The 21,008-nt window shown below is 40.1% G+C and overlaps 1 protein-coding gene across 2 annotated transcripts in view; it reads left to right on the top strand.

The window, feature by feature from the left end:
- The first annotated feature begins 11,276 nt into the window (after positions 1-11,276).
- The window catches only part of cntn3a.1 (contactin 3a, tandem duplicate 1), a 60,089-nt gene continuing 50,357 nt past the window's right edge, over positions 11,277-21,008 (top strand). The window contains exons 1-2 of one of the 2 annotated variants that reach the window (XM_026368841.1): positions 11,277-11,670; positions 18,545-18,685. In XM_026368841.1, the coding sequence (XP_026224626.1) occupies positions 18,631-18,685 (55 nt within the window). In that variant the 5' untranslated portion in view covers positions 11,277-11,670; positions 18,545-18,630. Of the gene's footprint in view, positions 11,671-18,541; positions 18,686-21,008 lie in introns of both variants that reach the window. The other variant, XM_026368840.1, reaches the window with a different exon arrangement.

The following is a 21,008-nucleotide window of genomic DNA, read 5'->3' as shown; positions in this document are numbered from 1 at the left end:
GTGTGTCTATCTAAAGTCTGGCCAATTCAAGTGGCCAGATGCAGCCTCTTCAGAGTCGAAAACACATCAGCCCTCCAGTCCCTGTGTTCTCACCAACACTACAATCATATGTGACAAATTATTCTGCTGTTTCACACTCCAGGACTGAAAACATCAAGTTGGCTATCCAGTGTTTCTTCTTTAAAATTTTGAGACCGATTACAGAAGCCATTCGGACTTGCAGGAGATCTTTTCTTCTTGCTTTTCACTGAACTTTTGCTTGATACCGTTTGTCAGATCTGGGAGATCTAAATAAATCCAGTCGACATCCTAACAAGCATTGTTAAATACTATATAGTAGACTTAACCTATAATTGTCAACTTTTATTAAAATGTCAACTATAATTGACATTGTTATGACAAAGATTCAGACGGTGTGTGAGATGTGTTGCTGGAGATTAACCTACAGACAATTATAGAGAGTTTCAGATCTTTGTTTAGCTCCTCTTACCTATTACCAGTTGCTTTCAGCAGCACAGCTCCAAAATCCTGCTGCAAAGGAAACCAAATGGCATGCAGATCCAGCTAAAAGACTTGCTGGTGAACACAGTTTCACCTTTACCATCAAGAGTCAACCCCAACAGAGTTAAGTGGGAGTAAATACTGGACCTCTTTTCATCCATTGGCCAGAGACTCAACTCAAAATGGATGGAAAGTGCTGTATTTCTAGATGTTTTCCAAGGTATTTTCCAAGGTGTCCATTTAATTGAAAAGGTGTTGTGTTCAGAACTTGATTAATTTTCCCCTAAACAGCCGAAATGAGGAGTTATTACATGTTAAAGTTTAAAGTCTAATGGGTGGTCAGAGGATTTATGGTGGTTCAGAAAATACTGTTCTCTCTGACGTTGTGAGGTCGAGCCACTGATCCCACAGCAGTGCCTCAGGGCTGTCCATCCCAAGTCTGTGTTAGCTAATGGTTTATAGGACTGAATGGGGTCAAAGGGGGGGTTCCTGGCATAGACACTATATCAAATAAAGCCAAGGTCTTTTGTTTCTGCTGTCGCGTGACCTATGGTGACACTGTGACTGCGGCTGAACAGAAAACATAAAAGGATGCCTCTGACATTTCCAGTGGCTTCACACAAACCTATTCCAGTGACAGTTAGTGCTCCACAACATCACCCAGGCTTCACTTATGTGCTCGCAAATGCACTATACAGCCACAAACAACATCTGTTTAATTATATGCCATTAAATCATTAGCTGATGTTCATATAATGAGGTCATCAGGAGGGATGTTATCGCCCAGTACATTCCTTTTCCTGCCACACACAGGCTCCATGTTTGGCCAGCTCAGCATGCCAATCTATGTAATCAACCCCCACCTCCCTCGCCACCACTACCATCTCTCTCAGCCATTCTTCTGCTCCGTTGAGTACAGAGCCACTCGCGCCCCTCTTGTTCTCTACTCAAGCAGAATCATTGGCAGTGACAAACTTCATTACAATGTTCCTCAATGAGCACTCCACCTTTAGCTGCATGTTGTAGCCTGCGGGGGGCTCTTCTCCTGACCGAAATCTATGTGCTGACCCATGTTCACATGCTCACGGTTTGACTGTTCACTCCAGTGATTCACACACCCAAGCCGCTTCCCCGTCCCCATCGCCTCTCAGGATATTATGCATTAGCTGGAAGACTTGGGGGAAGAAGATTGACATCATGTAGCCTTTTCACTACAAATGAGTGAAATTGCAATGACAATCTGCATGAATGACTAAACAGCTTTACTGAAAATACAAATGAGAAAATAATAAATAATGTGCCAGATCATTGTTTGTTCAGCAGTTTTTGTAAAGTAACTCTGCAGTGATTGAATCTAATCTAATTTACAAAACTCAATAATATATAAAATAATAATATTTTTAGTGGTGCATTGTCAGACGAATCAAGATGAAGGAGGAGTGGGAGCCTCCACCCTGACTTAGGTAAAGCAAACATTTAGTTAGAAATCACTGTTCAGCCTTTGATACACTAGTGACATGTTCAGAAGTGTACCCCTCCTCTCCCCTCATGCAGCTGGGATTGGCTCCAGCTCTGCTACAAACCTTTACTCAAAAAGCAGTTAGGATAATGGATGGATGGGCCCTAAAATGCACGATATGTTAATCAGTGGACCAATAGAGACACACTGTCACCGAGACTGTTGGGGCTTAAGTGTTCATTACGACAGAACTGTGCTTGGAGAAAGTCTCCTGCAGACTGTTAAGTATTAACGCTTTGGGCCCTCTGTGAATTCGGCATAAATACTGAGCTCCAAAAAAGGAGGCAGGCATTTCTCTGGGAAAGATTTTTTATTAATATACTCTGAACATATTATTTCATTGATTCTTTTACACTCACACATAAACTATTTTATGGTCATTTTGACTGCACCAACATTATTGGTAAAATCCAGGCCATAAAATGAATATTCATGTTCAACAACAAAATAATAATGGCTGATTCTTTGTCTTTATACGTCTAATGGGTGGGTAGTGGAGGTAGATCAGTAAAATGACTCTGCTTAGAAAGCATGTGGTGACTTTGACCTTTTACAACCTTGGCAAGATGATGCTGTGGCCAACTGTGAGGCCGGCTGTCCGTCTCTCACTGGGTCCTTTTCTTCAAGTGACAGCCCTGGAAATGTTGCCAGCACATTCCTTTTTCCACTAACGTATATCCTAATATATGTACAATGTGCTCGTTAAGGTAGTATGAGAATATCTTTGTTGCTAAATTTAACCAATTGTTTTGATAATCACAAGAAAACTAAGACCACGCTGTGACTGCACAGTGTAATCCTGTTTATGCTGACGATGTTCCTCTACCCCTTGTTTGTGCCATCGAACATAGTTCTGTGGGTCCTTCATGGAACAAATCACGAGGAACAGATGTACCTGTTGTCAGAGATGGAGGCCCCTGCAGGGCTTTGCTAGCTCTGTGCTCTGGGATCATGTGTCCACTCTGTTAGCGAGTCCAAGAGGTGTGTGACACATTTGTGACAGGTGGATTGCCAGGTGTCCTGGTAGGTGTTCACACTTTCATGTCCTCAGCCAGCATTTTCCTGAGTACTCAAGCAAACAATGAAGTATCTAAGCAGGTCTGCATGAGGCAAAGAATAAACTGGTGACCAATGCAGCTTCACCAAGCTGCCCGGCTATGCACTTCAGATTTTCCTCCCTGATTCCCCTCTAGAATCATTAATACGTTAAATATCTGTATGACATGTGATTCATTCAGTCAAATCACAAACAGTATTACATATATTTCCAAGCCAACTTTAAAGTATCTTAATTTCAAAGTATGGTACACTCCACTCTCAAGAGTTGTGTGAAAACAGCTTCCCCTTAGAGGCATGGACAAAATAAGTGACATGCAAAGTAGAAAGGTGAGACGACTCCTGAAAGCTAATGTGACCGTGTGTGTGTTTGTGTGTGTGTGTGTGTGTGTATATATATATAGGAGGTAGAACACCTGTAAGCCCTGCACTCACTGGAGCAAAGCCTATTAGAACAAGCTTAAGACATAGCCCTCATCCTGTGAACTGTAAACACAAACACACACACACACACACACACACACACACACACACACACACACACACACACACACACACACACACACACACACACACACAGGTAGATAAGACAATGCAGGCATGAATTACCATCTTGATCATACCCACAGCAGCCATGATGTCATGCAAACTTATTGTTCTGTCCGATGCTGAGGTCACCTTCAGCAAGACAGCAAGTCTAGGAGCGGTGTTGTGCTGTCTGCAAGTGTGATGCTTTGTTCTAGTCACACGGCGTATTTTTCACCCCTTGCAAATGCTTATTCATCAACTGACAATGAAGAATCCAGTGGCTGTCAAGGGTAAACGTATTGTTCTGCATCCTGCAGAGACTGCAGGGATCTGAGCAACTGCAAACACAAGGTCTAAAATCCACTTGATGCTACAGTAATGCCTTTCCACACACAAAGTTTATTTTTAAGCCTTTCTTTAAGGTTAGTCATTTCATTGACACCAACCACTGGAACTGTCTATAGCATTTAGCATCTCAGACTGTTTGGTGCGTTGTCCAATATTTGGTGCAGATTAAATATTGATTTCTATACATTTTGCAACACTGTGAAAAATGTTCCCTTGAGCTGGATTATACGGGGCATTACTGGAGGCCACTCATCATTTTTCTGATTCCTACAATTTGGACTCAAGAGGTGAGATTATTCCATACACTTTGCTCTCGTGGCGTTACAACATTGGAGTTATTTGAGTATTCAGTAAGCCTTTCTCAAATGACTAGCAGGAATGAAATTCACTAAACTTTCTTTCCAGTGTGCTAAGTCTTTAAAGCAATCAAGGATGATGAGAAAATAGACAATCTCCAAGAGAAAATCTCACGCTGATTTGCTCGCCACGCTTATCCAAATAGCCTGGCTCTTTATCAAATTGGATTGGTTTATTTGAATGGAAGTGAAGTCCCTTTTGGTCAGCAGAAGATTAATATTGATTAAATCTGAAATTGTTAAATATAGGACAGATGGTGTCAGTACAAAGACTCAGAATTCTGACTTTAATACACTGTTCTCTTGATGGCTGTCTGTCTTTTCTTTATAGAAGTAAGACAAGAAGAATCTGTGGACTATTAAAGAGTTCCTAATATATAAAAGCGAAAAGAGAGAAATAGCCTTGGTTCTGTGTCCTCTGTACGTTATTGATCTGTAAAACCAATAATTTCTCATGCAACACTGACACTTGTCAAATGTTTGGATGCGCCATCTGTTGTTGTTGATGTCTGATTTAATCTAATAAGCAAAAATTCAAGCACACAACTGTGATAGGAGTGTGAAGACTGAATTAACTCAATCACAAATGAATAAAACATTCCTGTTCCCATCATATCCTGCTATATGTACAATAGATGTTGCTGATGATCATTTCTCGTGAGTGAGTGATGCTGTGAAAAATTCTAATTGGTTTCAACTGTAGAACGGAGGTTGTTGCCGCATCCTCGTCCACAGCTCATTAAAAGCTCTCTTCCTGTGCCAGCAGATAATTACAAAGGATTTAGTACAAGCTCTCACCTTGAAATAAAGTAAGCCTCCTCAGGGCTAAATGTCAGTTATCTGTTTTAAGGACGATAACAGCAAAGCCGACGGCGTCACCTCGATTGAGTTCGGCTGAACTTGTAATTACAGATATTATATGTACTGTGATCATGTGGCCTCTGCATTCATCTGAGCACCAGGTAGTGAACTACAGAGTATCCACAAGTGCACTACAAGCTTTGTGCTCGCCTTGTTGTTGTTCTTTTATCCCTGTACCTCACACACAGACACAGCCTTTGAGCCTCTGCAGATGCTGGTGAGAGCTTGGAAATCAATGCACTCAAACAGGGATAAGAGGGGCTTGGTTTTGGATAACTCAGGGTGTCTTAGTGTGCATTATTCATTAGACAGAAGAGAGACAGTCACAATTGCTGCCACTGCAGAGGTGAACTAGACACAAAGAATGTGAAAGCTAAAACATATGATTCCCTAAAACACAGAGCAGAAGTATTGCACAGGTTTAGGTTTCCTTTTCTGTAATAGAACGACAGGGTTTTTAAAAATATATATATTTAATTTATCTTTATCACAACAAAAATCTATTATAGTCATTTTTCAAGTACAATACTGTTAAGTTCATGCTAAATATATACATTTCTCCTACATAAGATGTTCCAAGAACTTGGCCTTTGTGTGCTCAAAGAACTTGGCGTGCACTGCAGGAAAAATAATATAACACCCATATTTCACGTGTGCTTCTCATAAATTAAGTCCTGAAAATGTTCCACGGCCAGGCGCTTACTCACACACTGGCACAACCACCCTGCAACATGCAAAACACATACAGTGTGCAACTTTTTCATATGCTCAACAAAGGTTGAAGCTGTCATTTTCACTGTCAGTTTGTTCTTTGAATAGGTAGCAGTCATTTCGAATCTGGAATATTGCTCAGCTGCCTACTAAAAGCACAAGAGAGTGTGCCTCTTTGTGTTGCCTTGCAGACTCTCTTTCTAAAGTGTTTTGTTATGTCTTTTGGAAAATATTTAATTTGTGCACGGGCACAAACATGCACAGACGGACACAAATCAATATTTTGAAGTCATTTCTGCGTGAAGGTTTTGCTTTGGAATGTGACAAATTCAGTGGGTGACTTACAACGTTGCTTCATCCCCTCTGTATGGCAGACCTGTGGTTGCATTGAGACTGGATGATTGTCAAAGTAAACTTTTTAAAAATGAGACCAATTAAGTGATGATGATTCCAGCCGATCACTTGCTATTCCAGTTGAAATGACAATAGTTGATTAATCCTGAAGTAGTCTGGGTTGTAACCTCCGACGAAAGAGACAACTGCCCCTATTTCATGGTTCAAGAACTCACCTTCTCCAAGTGAGAAGACAGATTGGCTCAAGGTTAAATGGTTTGGCAAGACGGTCATTAGTGTGCAGCAAGCGAAGGCCAGTGGTAAGAGAGAGAAGTCTACCTCTTGATTTTCTGTGAGATATCTCCCACACAGACAGTTTGGTCCTCAGAGGCAAGAGTCACAAGCCAACATCAAAGTCCCTGTGTTGAACCATTTCATACTAATATCACTAATCAGGAAAACATAGTCGCATTCTCATTAAAGAATTACATTCTCATTAAAGAATTAGGTGCTTGTTTGGTGTTAGACGTCATAAGATAAGGATTTAACTATCTCTGTTTGAATAATGTTCTTTTTCTTACAGTATTTTTTACTGTGTAAAAAAAAAAAAAAAAAAAAAATCATTTAGCATGTGAATATAATAATTATAGCACAACACAAATATAAATAAAATTGTATTTATATGCATTTTTTCTGGTTTGCTCATTCCCAGTAGTTAAAACAAACTTCAATATACAAAGTATAAATTGTGTTTTTACAAAGGCAGTTTTAGGAATGAAATAACATAAGAAAAAAAAAAGAGAAGAAATTTACCTATACACATAAAACTTTCTCTTCTGGTAAAAAAAATATATATGTATGAGCACATCAATACTCACAGAATAATTCCACAAGAGCTCGATATAGATTTTACTCTTTGCTTCTTGCTTGAAGCCTTTGTGGGCTTCACCTGTATACTATTATCCTGGAGCTGCTCCACAGCCATGTGTTGCCGCTGTACGTTACTCCCTCAGTGAGTGGGTGGGTGTGGGACTTCTTGACAGATCGAAGGCAGCTACCTGTCAAACCCTGAGATGCAGCACAGGTGTGCCACAGGGTATGTGTGTCTTTTCCTCTCCTACACTCACAGTACATCTGTTTTTGTGTGTCATAACATGTCCATCCAGCTTCCTCAGTTTACCAACAACACTGACTACATCATCAGTAACCGTGAGGTAAAACTGAGGAGATGGGATTTGAATGTCATAGGTTACTAGAAAAACTAGAAGAACAGCTAATGACAGGTGAACTTTTATTGTTGCTTAATTGCTTGTGTTGCATAATCCTAAGGTATCCAGTTCCCAATGTTATCAAACAAGCAACAAATCCTCACTCTTTGTATGGAGGGGATGGCCTGAAATCATATAAACACAACTGCAGTTCCTATCAGAGCAGCAGAACCTGACAGAGCCTTTAAGCTTGTTGCTTTGTTTGAACAGCAAAGTCCCCAACTTCGCTGTTTGATTCACTTTCTCCACTCTCCATGCTGCTGGAGCATACGGCTTTTACCTCGAAACAGCTCTGGCTTAGCCTCAAAATCTGTCCAGGGTTAGACCAAATCAGTGCTATAAAAAAGGGGGGGTTCTGGACACAAACAGGAATCCAAATGAAATGGCAAAACAAGCAGCAAGTTCATCATACATAACATACAAGATGTGTATGTTGTCGTTTAATAGCCTGATTGTAGATCTAATTGTGTTTGGTGGCATGTGAGGTTCACACTATAACTCAGGTTAATGGATATTCAAATGCTTCATAGCCTTTGAATATTAAAGGACAAAATAACAGGTCAACCTTGTAGGTTTCCTGCCTCACTTTAATAATAATGACGTACTTTATTGATCCCCTTGTGGAAATTGTTGTTTGGACAGCTGCAGTAGATGACGGCGCTACTGTGGGGTTTCGATGTCTTGTCTAAGGACACCTTGACATTTTGGAGGAACCAGGAATCCGACCCGTAACCCTGGGGTTAATAGACTACTGTGCTACAAACTGAGCTAACGTCCGCCCAAATAGGATATCATTGGCAGCGGTGGGATTTAAACTCATGCCAGTGTAACGACTGGAGCCTAAATCCAGCGCCTTAGATTTAGATTTCAGTTAGTTCACTTAGTTTGGGGATTATTATGTCTTGTTATCCTCTTTAGTAGACAAGAATCCATCACTGCAAATTGTCCTGAACCAGTAAATTCAGTTTAACAGTTTAGGGCGATAGTGAAACTGAAACTCTGGATTTATTTCTATAGACATATTTATTGCCTGGTTCATTGTTGATCACATTCTAAGGTTTATAGACACATATTATACAGTGGCGAGACAAAGTATGTAGAATTTCATGGTTTTCTAGTGGCAAAAATTAATAGCACAAAAAAAAAATCTGATCTTTCATGTCCTTATTGAGATCAACTATAAAAACCTCATAGTGTGAGTGGAAAAAGTATGTGAGCCCATTTAATAATGACCTCAAAAAAGCTAATTGGAGTCAGGTGTTAGCATGAGATAAGAAAATTAGTTTGGAGGTGTGGACTACATACAATAAAGACTTTCTGTTATTATTTTAGGAACATAATAGTTAATGCTCTTGACTTAGATGAAGATCAGATCACGTTTTGTGACAAATTAATGCGAAATAACATAAAATTCATAAATAAATTTATTTCAAAAGGTTCAAACACCTTTTCTTGCTTGTACAGGACACATCAGGCATCAGATTCATCTTTAACTCCACATCTTCCTCACCTAACAATAAGTGAGCAGGTGACTGAACTGAGTGGTTGACTGTGCCTCATCTGATTAAAGCTGAATGGCATCATGCAGCAACAAGGACGGGAATGATTGACCTAACTCAGTCAGCGCACACACAGGCTACCATCTGTGCTGTGAGCTTTGCTCGGTGCAGGTGCAACATAAAATCCTCCTTCACCTCAGTCACTTCTCACAAGCACCACTTAAACCAGTTTCACATAAAATACAGGTTGAATAGATGAAAGAAAATACATCCATTCAAGCAAAAAGGTTTGAGTTGGGTATAGTATATATACACTGTGGCTGTAGATGGCGTTTTGTCCAATGATTAGTTTCTGCCAACAAAAGTACTGGTGATTTTCTATTGATCATAGGTGGCAATAAACCTGTAAAGGATCCTAACATATAACAGCACAATGTTTGTAACGTCTTCTATTTAAAATCATTGTTCTGCACGCGTCTAGAGCGGCGTCTAGCAGTGTGACATCTCTGCAGTGAATAATCTGCCTTTTCTTGCACAGACGGCCTTGAAAATGTTTGTCTTTCTGTCTCCTGGCATCGCTGACATCAAGTGGCTCATTCCAGCATCTTGTTTACTGCCCCAGGACAAATGCAATTCATGTGTTTAAGCGATATCTTCCAAAAACAACAGCGAAAAAAGCTCATTGTCGGATAGGACACATGCTACATTTGTCCTCTTGGAGAGCAGAGAGAAACGAGTAAAACTGCACGACGCAAATTTCAGTTGTTTTTTTTCTTTTGGAAGAAATCATCACAGTAATGTGATAAGAAATTTTCCCTCTAGTCTTGAGAATTTAAGGAATTCATGAAATATTCAAGCCTAGCTGCAGATATTTGTATTTAGGGTGACTATACTATTAAGTGTTCCTTGGAGCTTTGATCTCCCATTATTAGCTGTGTGCATGGGTGGCTTAGGAATACTAAATGTTCATTCCTTAGGTTAATCCAAATATTCTCTTTTTCCTCTTGCCTTTCCAAGGCCCAGCAGGGCATTCATTAATTTCTTCTGTAATTATCCCTTTCCCATTGGCTCAAAGAGAAGAAGATTCTCTTAAATCCCACTCAACATTATGAGTGGATTATGAGCCGGAGGCGTAGCGCGTACAGCATTACAAGTTCTGACTGTTTAAACTTTGTGAGCTTCATGGGTATCTCTCTTTTGTTTTTGTTTTTTTTTGTAGAAGTAATGATGAGATACAAGTGCATAATGGCACATTTAAATCTCATATCAGCTGAAACAGGTGTGTTAATCAGTATACAATGATGTTTTCTTTCAATTGTTGTGAAAATGTTGTGTTAATTATCAATAATACACAAAGGCTGTGGAGAATATATACTGTATATAGATATACATATATTATCACATATATATTCCCTATATATTTCTTAACAATGTTGTTTATTATGTCAGTAAAATAGTCCTGAAAGCAAATGTTAAACATTCACAGCCTGGCTAACGAGGACATAATGAACCATGAGTCACTTAAGGGTTAAAAGAAAGTGGCAGTATAATAATACTACTGTACGGTGCACTGTACAAAACAGTACAATGTTCTACAGCACTATAAATAATATTTGACGGCTATGGTGTTTAGTTAATTTGCAAATAAGCCAAAAAAAGACTCTGCAAACCCACAGGGGTGTTTTCACTCAGACCTCTGGTCTAGTGTGTGTGGGCTGCTGGGTGGAAGTATAGGGATAATTAGGTGATGTCACCAAACCTTGATGCACTAAGAAGGAAACTAGTGTGATAGGAAGAGCTCTAATAAGTAAACACAGAGGAGGGAACAGACAGTCTGCATTCATCATATGATCATTAGTAAAAATATGAGGCAGCAGTTAGAGTTCACTTTACCTTAATTCAATGTTCAATGTTCTAATAGAGCATCAGCTGATTAAAAGAAGGAAATCAATCTAATTAAATAAACTTTGACTGTACTGCTTCTTCAGTTTGAAAGAGACGCAAGAAAACCATCATAATGGAAATAAAGAAATAAAGATAATAACTACATGTATTGAAGATCATTAGAACCCTCGTTTCACTTTGGGGACGTGGCGACGCCGCGGTGAACGTCGTGTAAACTTGCAGCGTGTTGGGGAGGGGGAGTAGTGGTGTAGTGGTGTGTGTGTGTGTGTGTGTGTGTGTGTGTGTGTATCCACCTCTAATGGCCCATGTACCGTTTCCGCCGGGCGCGCAGGCTGCTCGTCTCGACGCTGTGAATGAGTCGGACACTGATCGCCGAGCGCGCCGTGAACGCTGCGCACTGGGTGAATTAGTGAAGCCCTCGCTCCGCAGACCTCGGTAGAAGCTTCCTCTGCGGGCTGGGTTTGTCTCAGCCCTGTGGCGGTGTGAGCAGGACGGCCAGGGGTGCCCCAAAATGAAGGCTCCGGAGAATGGAGCGTGTGCGGAGTAGCCGAGGAAGGACCGACTGTGGAGACACCGACTGCACCGAGGGACGAAAGCGTGGACGCCGGCTGTCACTGTAGGCAGCCCGGACAAGCTCTTTGAAAGCCAAGAGGAGAGTTTGGCTCCGTTTCTACGAGCGCGACACTCCGCACTTTAAAGAGAACTTCAGAGGCACAGGGAGATGCGCGGTGTAACATGGATATCAGAGAAGGGATGAACACCGCAGGGACCGTAACGTCACTCAGGTAAAAGCCGAACTGTTCCCTCATTCATTCAAACTCTTATTTCCAGCAGTGCGAAGCCCTCCGTGTTTCTACTTGTACTCGTGTGTTTATGGCCCATCAGAAATGCCCAGTTCTCCAGTTCCCAGCTGACTTGTGCCATTTGGATAATTTATCAGAGACGCGCTCTTTGTGCCGCGGCCGTTCGCACCACGCATGTTTTCTGTCAGCAGGGCGCACAGTCATCTATCAGAGGCTGCTCATTTAAAACCTCTGGCAGAACTCATTTGTCGCCAGTGATCAACAGGGGATTGGACTCGCTCGCTTCTCCCTTTTTTTCTTTGATTGCACCGTGCTCCGAGCCCTTTCCCGTGCTGCTCCTTTTGGAAAAAGTAGTTCTCATAAAGTCAAGTGTCCATATGTTTGAGACGGAGCTGCCTTGCACATTATAATTCTGCCATTAAGTAAATTGGAGGTGACTCTGAAAACACTCATTGACTTATGAATCCAACACAGCAGCTCTGCTAAATTCTTCTTTTGGTAAAATTGCCAGAAAGGTGATAATTCTACTGTGTGTTTGCTATTGAGGCCCTAGTGATGTAAATAGAGCGGCCAAAACATTAGAAACACCTGCTATTGTAATGATGACAATTATCTGTGTGTTTGTAGCTTGTGTCATCTGAATGATGTAAGTAGTGAATTTAGTTTGAAGTTGATGTGGAGCCAGCTGAATGTCCCTGAACACAACAGTTACCACCTCCAGATAAGGTTTAATTCCCTCCACTAGACACTACTCTGGAGTGCAGTTACTCTTCATGCCTTATTCAAGTGGTTGGAACAGTAGAGCTACAGTACAGTACTACACATCTCTTTAGGGAAATGCGCTTATGACTGGACTAGTTTATGGTGATGTCACTGTCTCAAAATGAGGAGGAGGAGGGGATGTTCATAGTATCCCACTGAGCGGAGCCTGGTTTGCATGAGAAGTGGGAGAAACGGAACATAGCCCGAAGATAGTTGATGCAGGCAAAATGTTGTGCTTTATGACGTGTGCAAGTAGGACTTGTTGTTTTTCAGTATTTTATTGCGAGTGATCAACACTGGCACCATGGTTTCTTTAGAAACCAGCATTTTACCTGCACATACTATTTATGACGTAATTCAATTTAAATAGTTGGAGAAACATCAGCCACAGCTACCGAAGTCTGCAGCGTGTCTCTACAGGATGCACACAGTAATTCTGTACAATATGTAACCTGAAATGTGGAGCTGGAAGTATCCTGTTGGCTTCAGATGTTTTGAATCAACAAGCCTGTTTTGTACTGATAGGAGTAGAGGTCACCGTCCCTGCTTTAGTCTTTCTCCACATTGCATGTGTTGATTTCACATTTTGTCATGCACACCATGCACACTGCTCGTCGGGCAACTGTAAAGTTCATGTTCCGACCTCCTCCTCCTCTTTTTTGAGTCCGTCACAGAGACGTGTCCATCCATAAACACTCTAGTTACAAAAAAAAGATTCTCCCTCCTCTCTGAATGTCTTTCAAGGTACATTTGTAATATGCAAATGTTTAAAAGTAATGTTTTCAAGTGCTAACTGAAGCACGTCTTGGATTATTTCCAGTTTTTGCAAGAAAGAAAAATACATTAACTTGTTGTGCAGTATCTGGCAAGATAATGTAATGTCACCATTTAACCATATACTATTTGTACTGTATAGTTTCACTGTTTGCCGCATTTGTATAATTGCTGTGCTTCTGTTTGTAAAGACACCTTGAGCTGCCATGCTCACAAACACTTAAGCTTTTTTTGTTTGACACTAATAACAGCTTGTGTTTCTCCACCATGGGCCTAAAATTACCTTCCCTGTTAACTGCTGAGTTCAACCAAAGTACTCCACAAAGACCTAAATCTGTGTATTTAAGGAACTATTAATTGGCAGGCTCTTAAATCCTAATGGGATCCTTAATTACTACCTCAGTAAAGGCAGGTGTGCTGGAATTGCCAGCCACTTGTGCCTAAAAAAACTCTTAGTCAGAGCTAGCATCAGTTGTAAGACAACCACGCAGCATGTTTGCTGCAAATGCACAATTAGAGGGATTAATATCCAGTCACATTTAGTTAATTTCTATCGTCACAGTCATTTATCAGTTCACTTACATCTGTTACTTATTTCATTTGCTGTATTTGTATTTGCTGTTTGAATTATAACCATATGCCATGCATATTATGTTAAAACCTGAGCTTGGAGCATGCAAACAAGCAGTAAGAACCTTTTTCAGTTGGTGTTACCACAACTGAGACTGGGAGGAGGAGTGTTCCTGGTGCGGTCTGGAGAAATGAAGAAGCTGGCATGTGTTATGTCATGCCTGCGGCTTGTGTGCTTAGATCAAAACATCATTAGTCTCTTTGTCTTGTGCCACTATTTGAGGTAGAATCTTGGCTGGGGAATATGCTGGCACTTCCATGACTCCCATGGTGTGCCATTTGTGGGGAAGGGAAATAAATGGGTTGGCACATGTAAAATCTTTAGCTAAAGAAAGTTTTGAGCTCGCCGGTTATAGCTACATAGGTTCTTGAACAGCAATATTGGCAGGGGAAAGTTATAATAAGTCTATTTATTTTCAACTTTTTCCATTTATGCGGAACTTGAAAAGTACCCTTGAGTTCAAGGTTTAGAGTCGGTACAAACAGAAGTACCTTTGAAAGTACAGTCAGTCTTTTCATGTTAAAGTTGTACAGCAGGCTACAGACATGTGTATGCTTCCAAATGATATGGCATATACTTGAACACATAACAACTGTGTCTGTTCTATGATGGAAAAGAAAAAATGAGACTTTTAAGGAACAGCAGTACAGTCCTGATGACTACATAACTTGTTGCCATAATGAAATATAAATAAAAATGATTGTCTTGAAGTCGGTTACATGATTGAATACTGAATAAGTGTAACAGATCCTATAGCTGTAAAGTGCTAACATAAGTAGGAGTTGACATCATTATCACTCTTCAGCAGAGCCGCTCTGCAAATCTTTGATTTGTATGTGCGGTGAATGAAAGTATGTAGTATTAGGGAGAAATTTCACGTTTCTTACTACTACTAGTCCCAACTCAAGCAGCACCAGAAAATGAATTTTAAATGACTGGAGGCACTCGGAGCCATGAGATGAGTCTCACATGCAGAAAAACACCGATCGAGCTGGTGTCTGCAGATCAAGTAAAGTCACAGCTCAGGTGATTAAAGATGCAGCATTGTATGCCATTTTTCCCGGTCTTGTCTCGTTCCTGCAGAGTGTGGGAGTCTGGTCTCATTCATGATTCAGATCCCAAGAGGGTGTCTGTGTGTGTGTGTGCGTGTGTCTGTGTGTGGGCTGTTCATGTATTTTAGTGTGAATTTTATCTTCATATGCACTCTTCAACCAAAAGGGACCTGGAGTACCCTTTTATTAATACATTTTTGAGCCCTGAAAAATTGATGGCAGCGGAGAAATCGGGTGTAGTGGAGAGGGTCGAATCAACTGCCATCACTGTCAGCTTCTGTGGCTGACTGAACTACAATCTGTGGTTTATCAACTCCAGCTGGCACTGTCAGTGAAGAAGAGGAAAAGAGGTGTCACTTTGACAACAGCGAATTTTGGAAGAAGCTCTTTGTCTCCACAAATCTGAAGCCTCCCTCAAAGCAGCTGCATTGAAATAAAACAAAGTGTTCCGTTTTCTATCCAGGCTTTCTGCTGTTGCAATACATAGCATTGATTCCATGTGATTACATACAGTTTGAATAGATTCTGCAGCGCTGCAGGGCGTAGTCGATTCATTGATTGACATATAATTGAAGACAAAATAATTTCAATTTCACATGTTTCTGGCTTCTCAAGTGTGAGATTTTCTGCTTTTCCTAGTGTTGCATGATAATGGTAAATTGGATATTGTTTTTTATTGTAGACGGTTGGTCAGAAGTAATTTAATGCCACTTGATTAGTCAAACAAAAACATAGTTGACCAAATAATGAACGAATGTTAGTTACAGCTACGTACTGTGCTGTGCATCCCGTGATATTCAGTGCACACTACAAAGAACAGATCATAAAAAAATACAAACGCATCATCTGCACAACAGTCCAAAACATAAAGATACATTTAGATATGAGCCTAACTGAGTGAATACTTGCTGTATAAATTAAATTAAGTTCAATTTATTATCATAACTTATGTTGATTAATCTTCATTGGAAAAGTAGTCAATTAAATTGATATCACCATTTATGTCATTGGAGATGTTGGCTATTACAGTAACGGGACGTTTGGGCATTTCACACATTTCCTTACAGAAAAAAATATTAATATTACTACTATATATTATCCTGAATTCAGACATGACATAGCTATGCTTCACCTGACATTCTGCTGATCTCCGCTCATCATCAAGACTTGCTTCTAATAAATCTTTTCATCTCTCGACATCGCTCAGCGGTGTTTTGGCACAAACTGATGTCAAAATATTTGAGTTTGGCAGATACAGTTTATTGAAATTGACACACTTATGTAAGTGCTTGAGCTGAAATGTCAGCTTCATAGCTAGGAGTCAGTCATCAGTGGCTAAATCATTACAGGCTGAGTCTTCTAAATGTTATGAGTCTGAATTCATCACTGTTGTGTTAAATGCAGCAGAGCTCGCACAAATTGGGTCAGAAAATGTTTTGCCCAGGACTGTCATTCAAGCCTTGATCATATTCAATTTTTTAACCATTAGATTTTTATTTTGCAGAGACATGAAAGAGGGGAGAAGTTGAAAGGAACATTTGAAAGTCTTCCCTGTCATTAACCTACATATCATACAGTAAACAAATGAGAGAATCAATTTGGAATCAAAGGAAGTCATTGTCCTTGCCACTACTACTTAAGGTCACGAGAGTAATTAATTTGCACTGAAGAGGAACTCCGTGGATCTCTATATGGACACTCCCCTACTTACCCCGCCATCATCTTTTTGCTGAGCTATTTTGGATCAAAAGGCTGCCTTTTATCCCCCCCACTAAGCCCCCCTCCCCGTCTGATGTCTCAGGGCTTGGGAGTAATGGAGATCAAGAGATTGCCGTCAGACGCCAGCGGATACCTGGTTGTGTGAATGGGTGTTCACATGTGTTGTACTATAAAGACAGAATGAATGAAGTTAAAATGAGGGTGTCAAACATTGACATGGTCGAACAAACGATTACCTAAACATCTTGTAAATATGAAGCATTTGTCACGAGTGTATCAGTGTCGAATTGCATCAACAATTCAATCTGCAGCCTGAGTTAACAACTGTATTTACATGACTTACAAATCACACTTTGTGAGGTAGCTTATGCACTATACCTACAAAGTGATGTCTAAATATTTAAACAACATGGCACACCGGACGTGTGAAGTTGAAATATGAAGTTTTGCTGAATTTCTAGGCTCCTCTTTTTCTTTTTTAAACATTGTTTAGAGTAATCTATTCAGCACATCCCTCACAATGATTCCCTCAAAGGAGGAGCACTCCGAAAATATCCAGGAGCACAAGAAGGGATTTGAAGTTTCTCTTTCAGTTTTGTTATTAAAAGCCAACATTTATATATCATATTTGCAACCTAATAACTGCAAGATAAGTTGGAACTGGGACGACACCGTAAACCCAGTCTCCATAATGAGATTTATAAGGGAAAATGTTGCCTTTAATGGTTTAGTACACGCAGAAGGCAGAGTAGTGTAGGCGAATGTGTCAGGGACGCAGTTGATAGATTCACATAAGCATCAGTATGCTCTGTCATGCCTTTCAGTGGTGCAAAGATAAGAGGCGTACAGATAACTGAGAAACTATGAAAGCGTAATCTTGCAGTTGTCTCTGTTTTTTTGGCACTTGCCTCTTGATAGACTGTACTGTATGTTCTTATTAATTTTCTCTTATTTATTTCAGCATACTGATGGTGTGTACTCAGAGGAAACTGTGCCATCAGTCAGTTAAATGTACCAGGGAGAGTCGGTTTGAGCAGAGACGATGGTTAATTTCCTCTCTTCATCCTTTCTCACTCCATAACCACCTTATCGTACACAAACATTTACCCGATGTTTTAGGATCACAGCTATGACCATATTTAGGGTGTTTAGCCAAATAAATACATCACAGTTCCTCAGTGACAGGAGGAATATGTCTCATTATCATTTTACAACTTTGCTGGGACTTTATTTGAGACTAAGCAGGGATAAATTATGGTTTAGTCCTTGAGAAAATCAATTTGTGGTAAACTCCCATGGGACCAAAAATGGTTTTGCGCTGTGTACAGTCAGCTCTTTATGTCACAAATGCATAATCCTCAAGGCTCAGAAGAATTTGAGGAGCCAGGACAGTGCTTTATTACATGCTAGGGATGTGTCTGACAACCAGCTTGGTTTTTGTTTTGTCTCAGCTGGTTTTAGTACAAGCAAGCAATCCTTTTATGTTTCTCTTGTAGACATGATCCCTTTTATGCAGTGTTAAGCACACTTAAGCAAACTCTACAGCACCAGTGGTTTCTAAGGCTTTTCTTGGACAAAACATTTTTTTTTTATGTGTGTGTTTTCTCAACACAGAGCGTTTTCTTGATTACTCTATATATCAATATACAGTAAACACACAGTACGTTCAATGCCAAATAGAGCCATGAAATGACATTTAGACAGAGAAAATGTTTGCAGAGATTAAATGCTATTAGCAAAGATTTTTAGGGTTTCAGGATGTTGGTCTTCTGATTATTTTTTTTACTCATCCTCTTGGAAACAGGGATAATTACTGTCCCTGTGAAATAGAACAGTCTAATGAGACCAGTGACCAGTGGCTCTGAATGTTTAATGGTTTCCCCCCCCCCCCCCTCCTTTTCTTTTTATTTGACAGAAGAATGGTGAAAGTGCTGGAAAGGACAAATCCATGATTCTACACACTTGTGATTGGATGTGAGCGTGTAATGACCAGAGACCGTTAAAATGGAGTTGCTATGGAAACTTACCCTGCTGCTGTCATTGGTGGAGTATCTGGCAGGTAAGCCTCCCAAACATGAAATGAACTTTAATATGTTGTTAGCACAGGGGCCTATGAATTGGTATTTCTTGACTTTGTTTTTGGTGATTGTGACTTGACATAAAACACAGATTGCACTTGAAAATGTACTTTTTATGGCATCCTAAGCTTTCCACCAATTACGCAAAGATTTGTTGTTGTTGTATTGTTACCGGCAGATCAAGGCAGCAAATCAACATTCCTTCACTTTTTTTTTTTTTTTTTTTTACAGGCAATAAATTCCTTTGGGAAAGAAAACCAACCAGGTTTCTAACTCTTTAGGTGTCTTTATCTTGCAGCTGAGTGTGCAGTCATTCATTTTAAAGAGCACCTCAATTGTTACCCTAATTGAGATTGCGCTGGTAGTAGTATAGAAATCTTGTCGTTGATCTTGCCTTTAATAAGGGACCTAATTTTCCTCTCTTACAAATGTTCAGGGTCAAATGCTAGCTCTCTCCGGAGTATCAGTCTGAAGCTGAGAACAAGATGAATAAAGGCTTTGTTGCACGACCACAGTATCTTGAGGAATGCGTAATCTTTCATGTTGCCTTGCTTCAAATCATCAGCCCCTTCTCACAGCTGGGACCTAAAATAATTAGTATGTGTGCACGTGTGTCTGTGTGCTGTTACTGTGTGTAATTATTTGTGCACATACTTCTCTTTTAAAAATTGGCACAGACACCTAAATATGCCTACATGGCAATTAGCACCACTTATCACTAAATCCAGTACACATCAGTGGATGAGGTTTTCTTTTGCAACCGTGACTCACTGGGGGATTAGGATCTTCACCACAAGTGTGGATCACATAAAATATTTAATATTTAATATTAAATACTTAAGTTCTCTTAAATACACATCAGTGATTTGTTATGATCTGTGTTTTGATCTCAGTCTCAAGGACGCAGTCAAGTCTGCAGTTTCAGTCAGTCACACTAGATCCATGCAACTGTATTTACTCACTCTTGAGGTGCAGAAAACAAATTCTGTTATGTATTTAAAGCAAATTAGGGCTTAACAAAGGATCAGAAGCCAGAATGTTTCTGAAAAGCATTATGTTGCACAATCCTTGCCTCACTCTTGAGGCTCACACTCACAGTTGGTAACACACAGTAACTGAGCATTAATATTCAGTATGGGGGTACATTACATATGCTCTGCTTGCAAGACAAGTATGGTGCAATATAACGATAGACCTCTAAAGCCTCTGTGTTCAGACAAAAACATGATAAGCATTTTAGTATGCAGGCACGCAATACTGGGTAGAAAAGGCACATTGGGAGCGTATGGATAGGTGCTTCTAGGTGAGTTATTTACACAGACTTGGAAGTGTTTTTCTTAAAACAGTAGGGATCGACTGTGTGGGAGAGCAAGGGGGCCAAGGGGAAGTCATTCCCATAGTGAGTTCATCTGGAGTTAACCACCTCGCCCCCTTCTCACTCCCCGAGGGTTTAAACCACCCAAGGCAGTCGCATGTACTCTATAGAGTGTGTGTGTTAGTGTGTCGGAGAGAGAGAGCGAGAGAGACAGAGAAAAGAAGTCAGAAGTGATTTTATAGGTTGCTAGAGCCTGTTTACAAAGTTGTATAACCAATTTTTCTCATAAAGTAACTAATTATCTCTTATCCAGAAAGAGGACATTAAATTTAAGTTCAGTTCACACACTACAATATTAAAAAAAAACATTAACATATATCAAAGTTATGTACAAGGGTCTGGCCATTAGGAAGAAATCAGCATGAGAAATAATAAGGTGCACATCTTCCCGTCTAATAAACTACTTGTCAAAAAACATAAGTAATAAGATGCAGAATATTGATATCAGAATATTTTTGCAGCAAACAAGTATCTGCCTAAAAATAATTGGCATGAGTGCAACAGTAGAAACATCTGCAGTTGGCATTGAAGGGCTACAATTTAGCAGCACTGGAAACAGAAATGTAAACACATCCAGTAAGATTGCAGCTAACGCTTTACCCGGCAATCAAAAGTTATGTGGTCTCAAAATAATTCCAAAGTAAGAAATCTTACATGGTTATGTGAGTGGGTGTCTACAGCTTTAGAGAAGTAATGCATTTTTGGCACAGAGTCTTGATATTTAAGTTGATGACAAATCAATGAAATGTCCGGGATTTGGTCAAATTGCAGTGATATTATGAAATGTTTAGTGTTCAGAAATCACTCACCTGAGACGAGGCAATCAGAAAAAAGTATTCAACAAAGCTATAATGAGTTTGCATTGTGCACAGCTCAAGTGCCTTGGCCAACCATAGAGGAAAATAACACTTGTGTCACAGTTTTGTCGA

This window comes from Anabas testudineus, chromosome 7 (genome assembly GCF_900324465.2).
Source record: "Anabas testudineus chromosome 7, fAnaTes1.2, whole genome shotgun sequence".
NCBI classification, from domain to species: Eukaryota; Metazoa; Chordata; class Actinopteri; order Anabantiformes; family Anabantidae; genus Anabas; species Anabas testudineus.
This window is presented reverse-complemented; position numbering and strand designations above follow the sequence as displayed.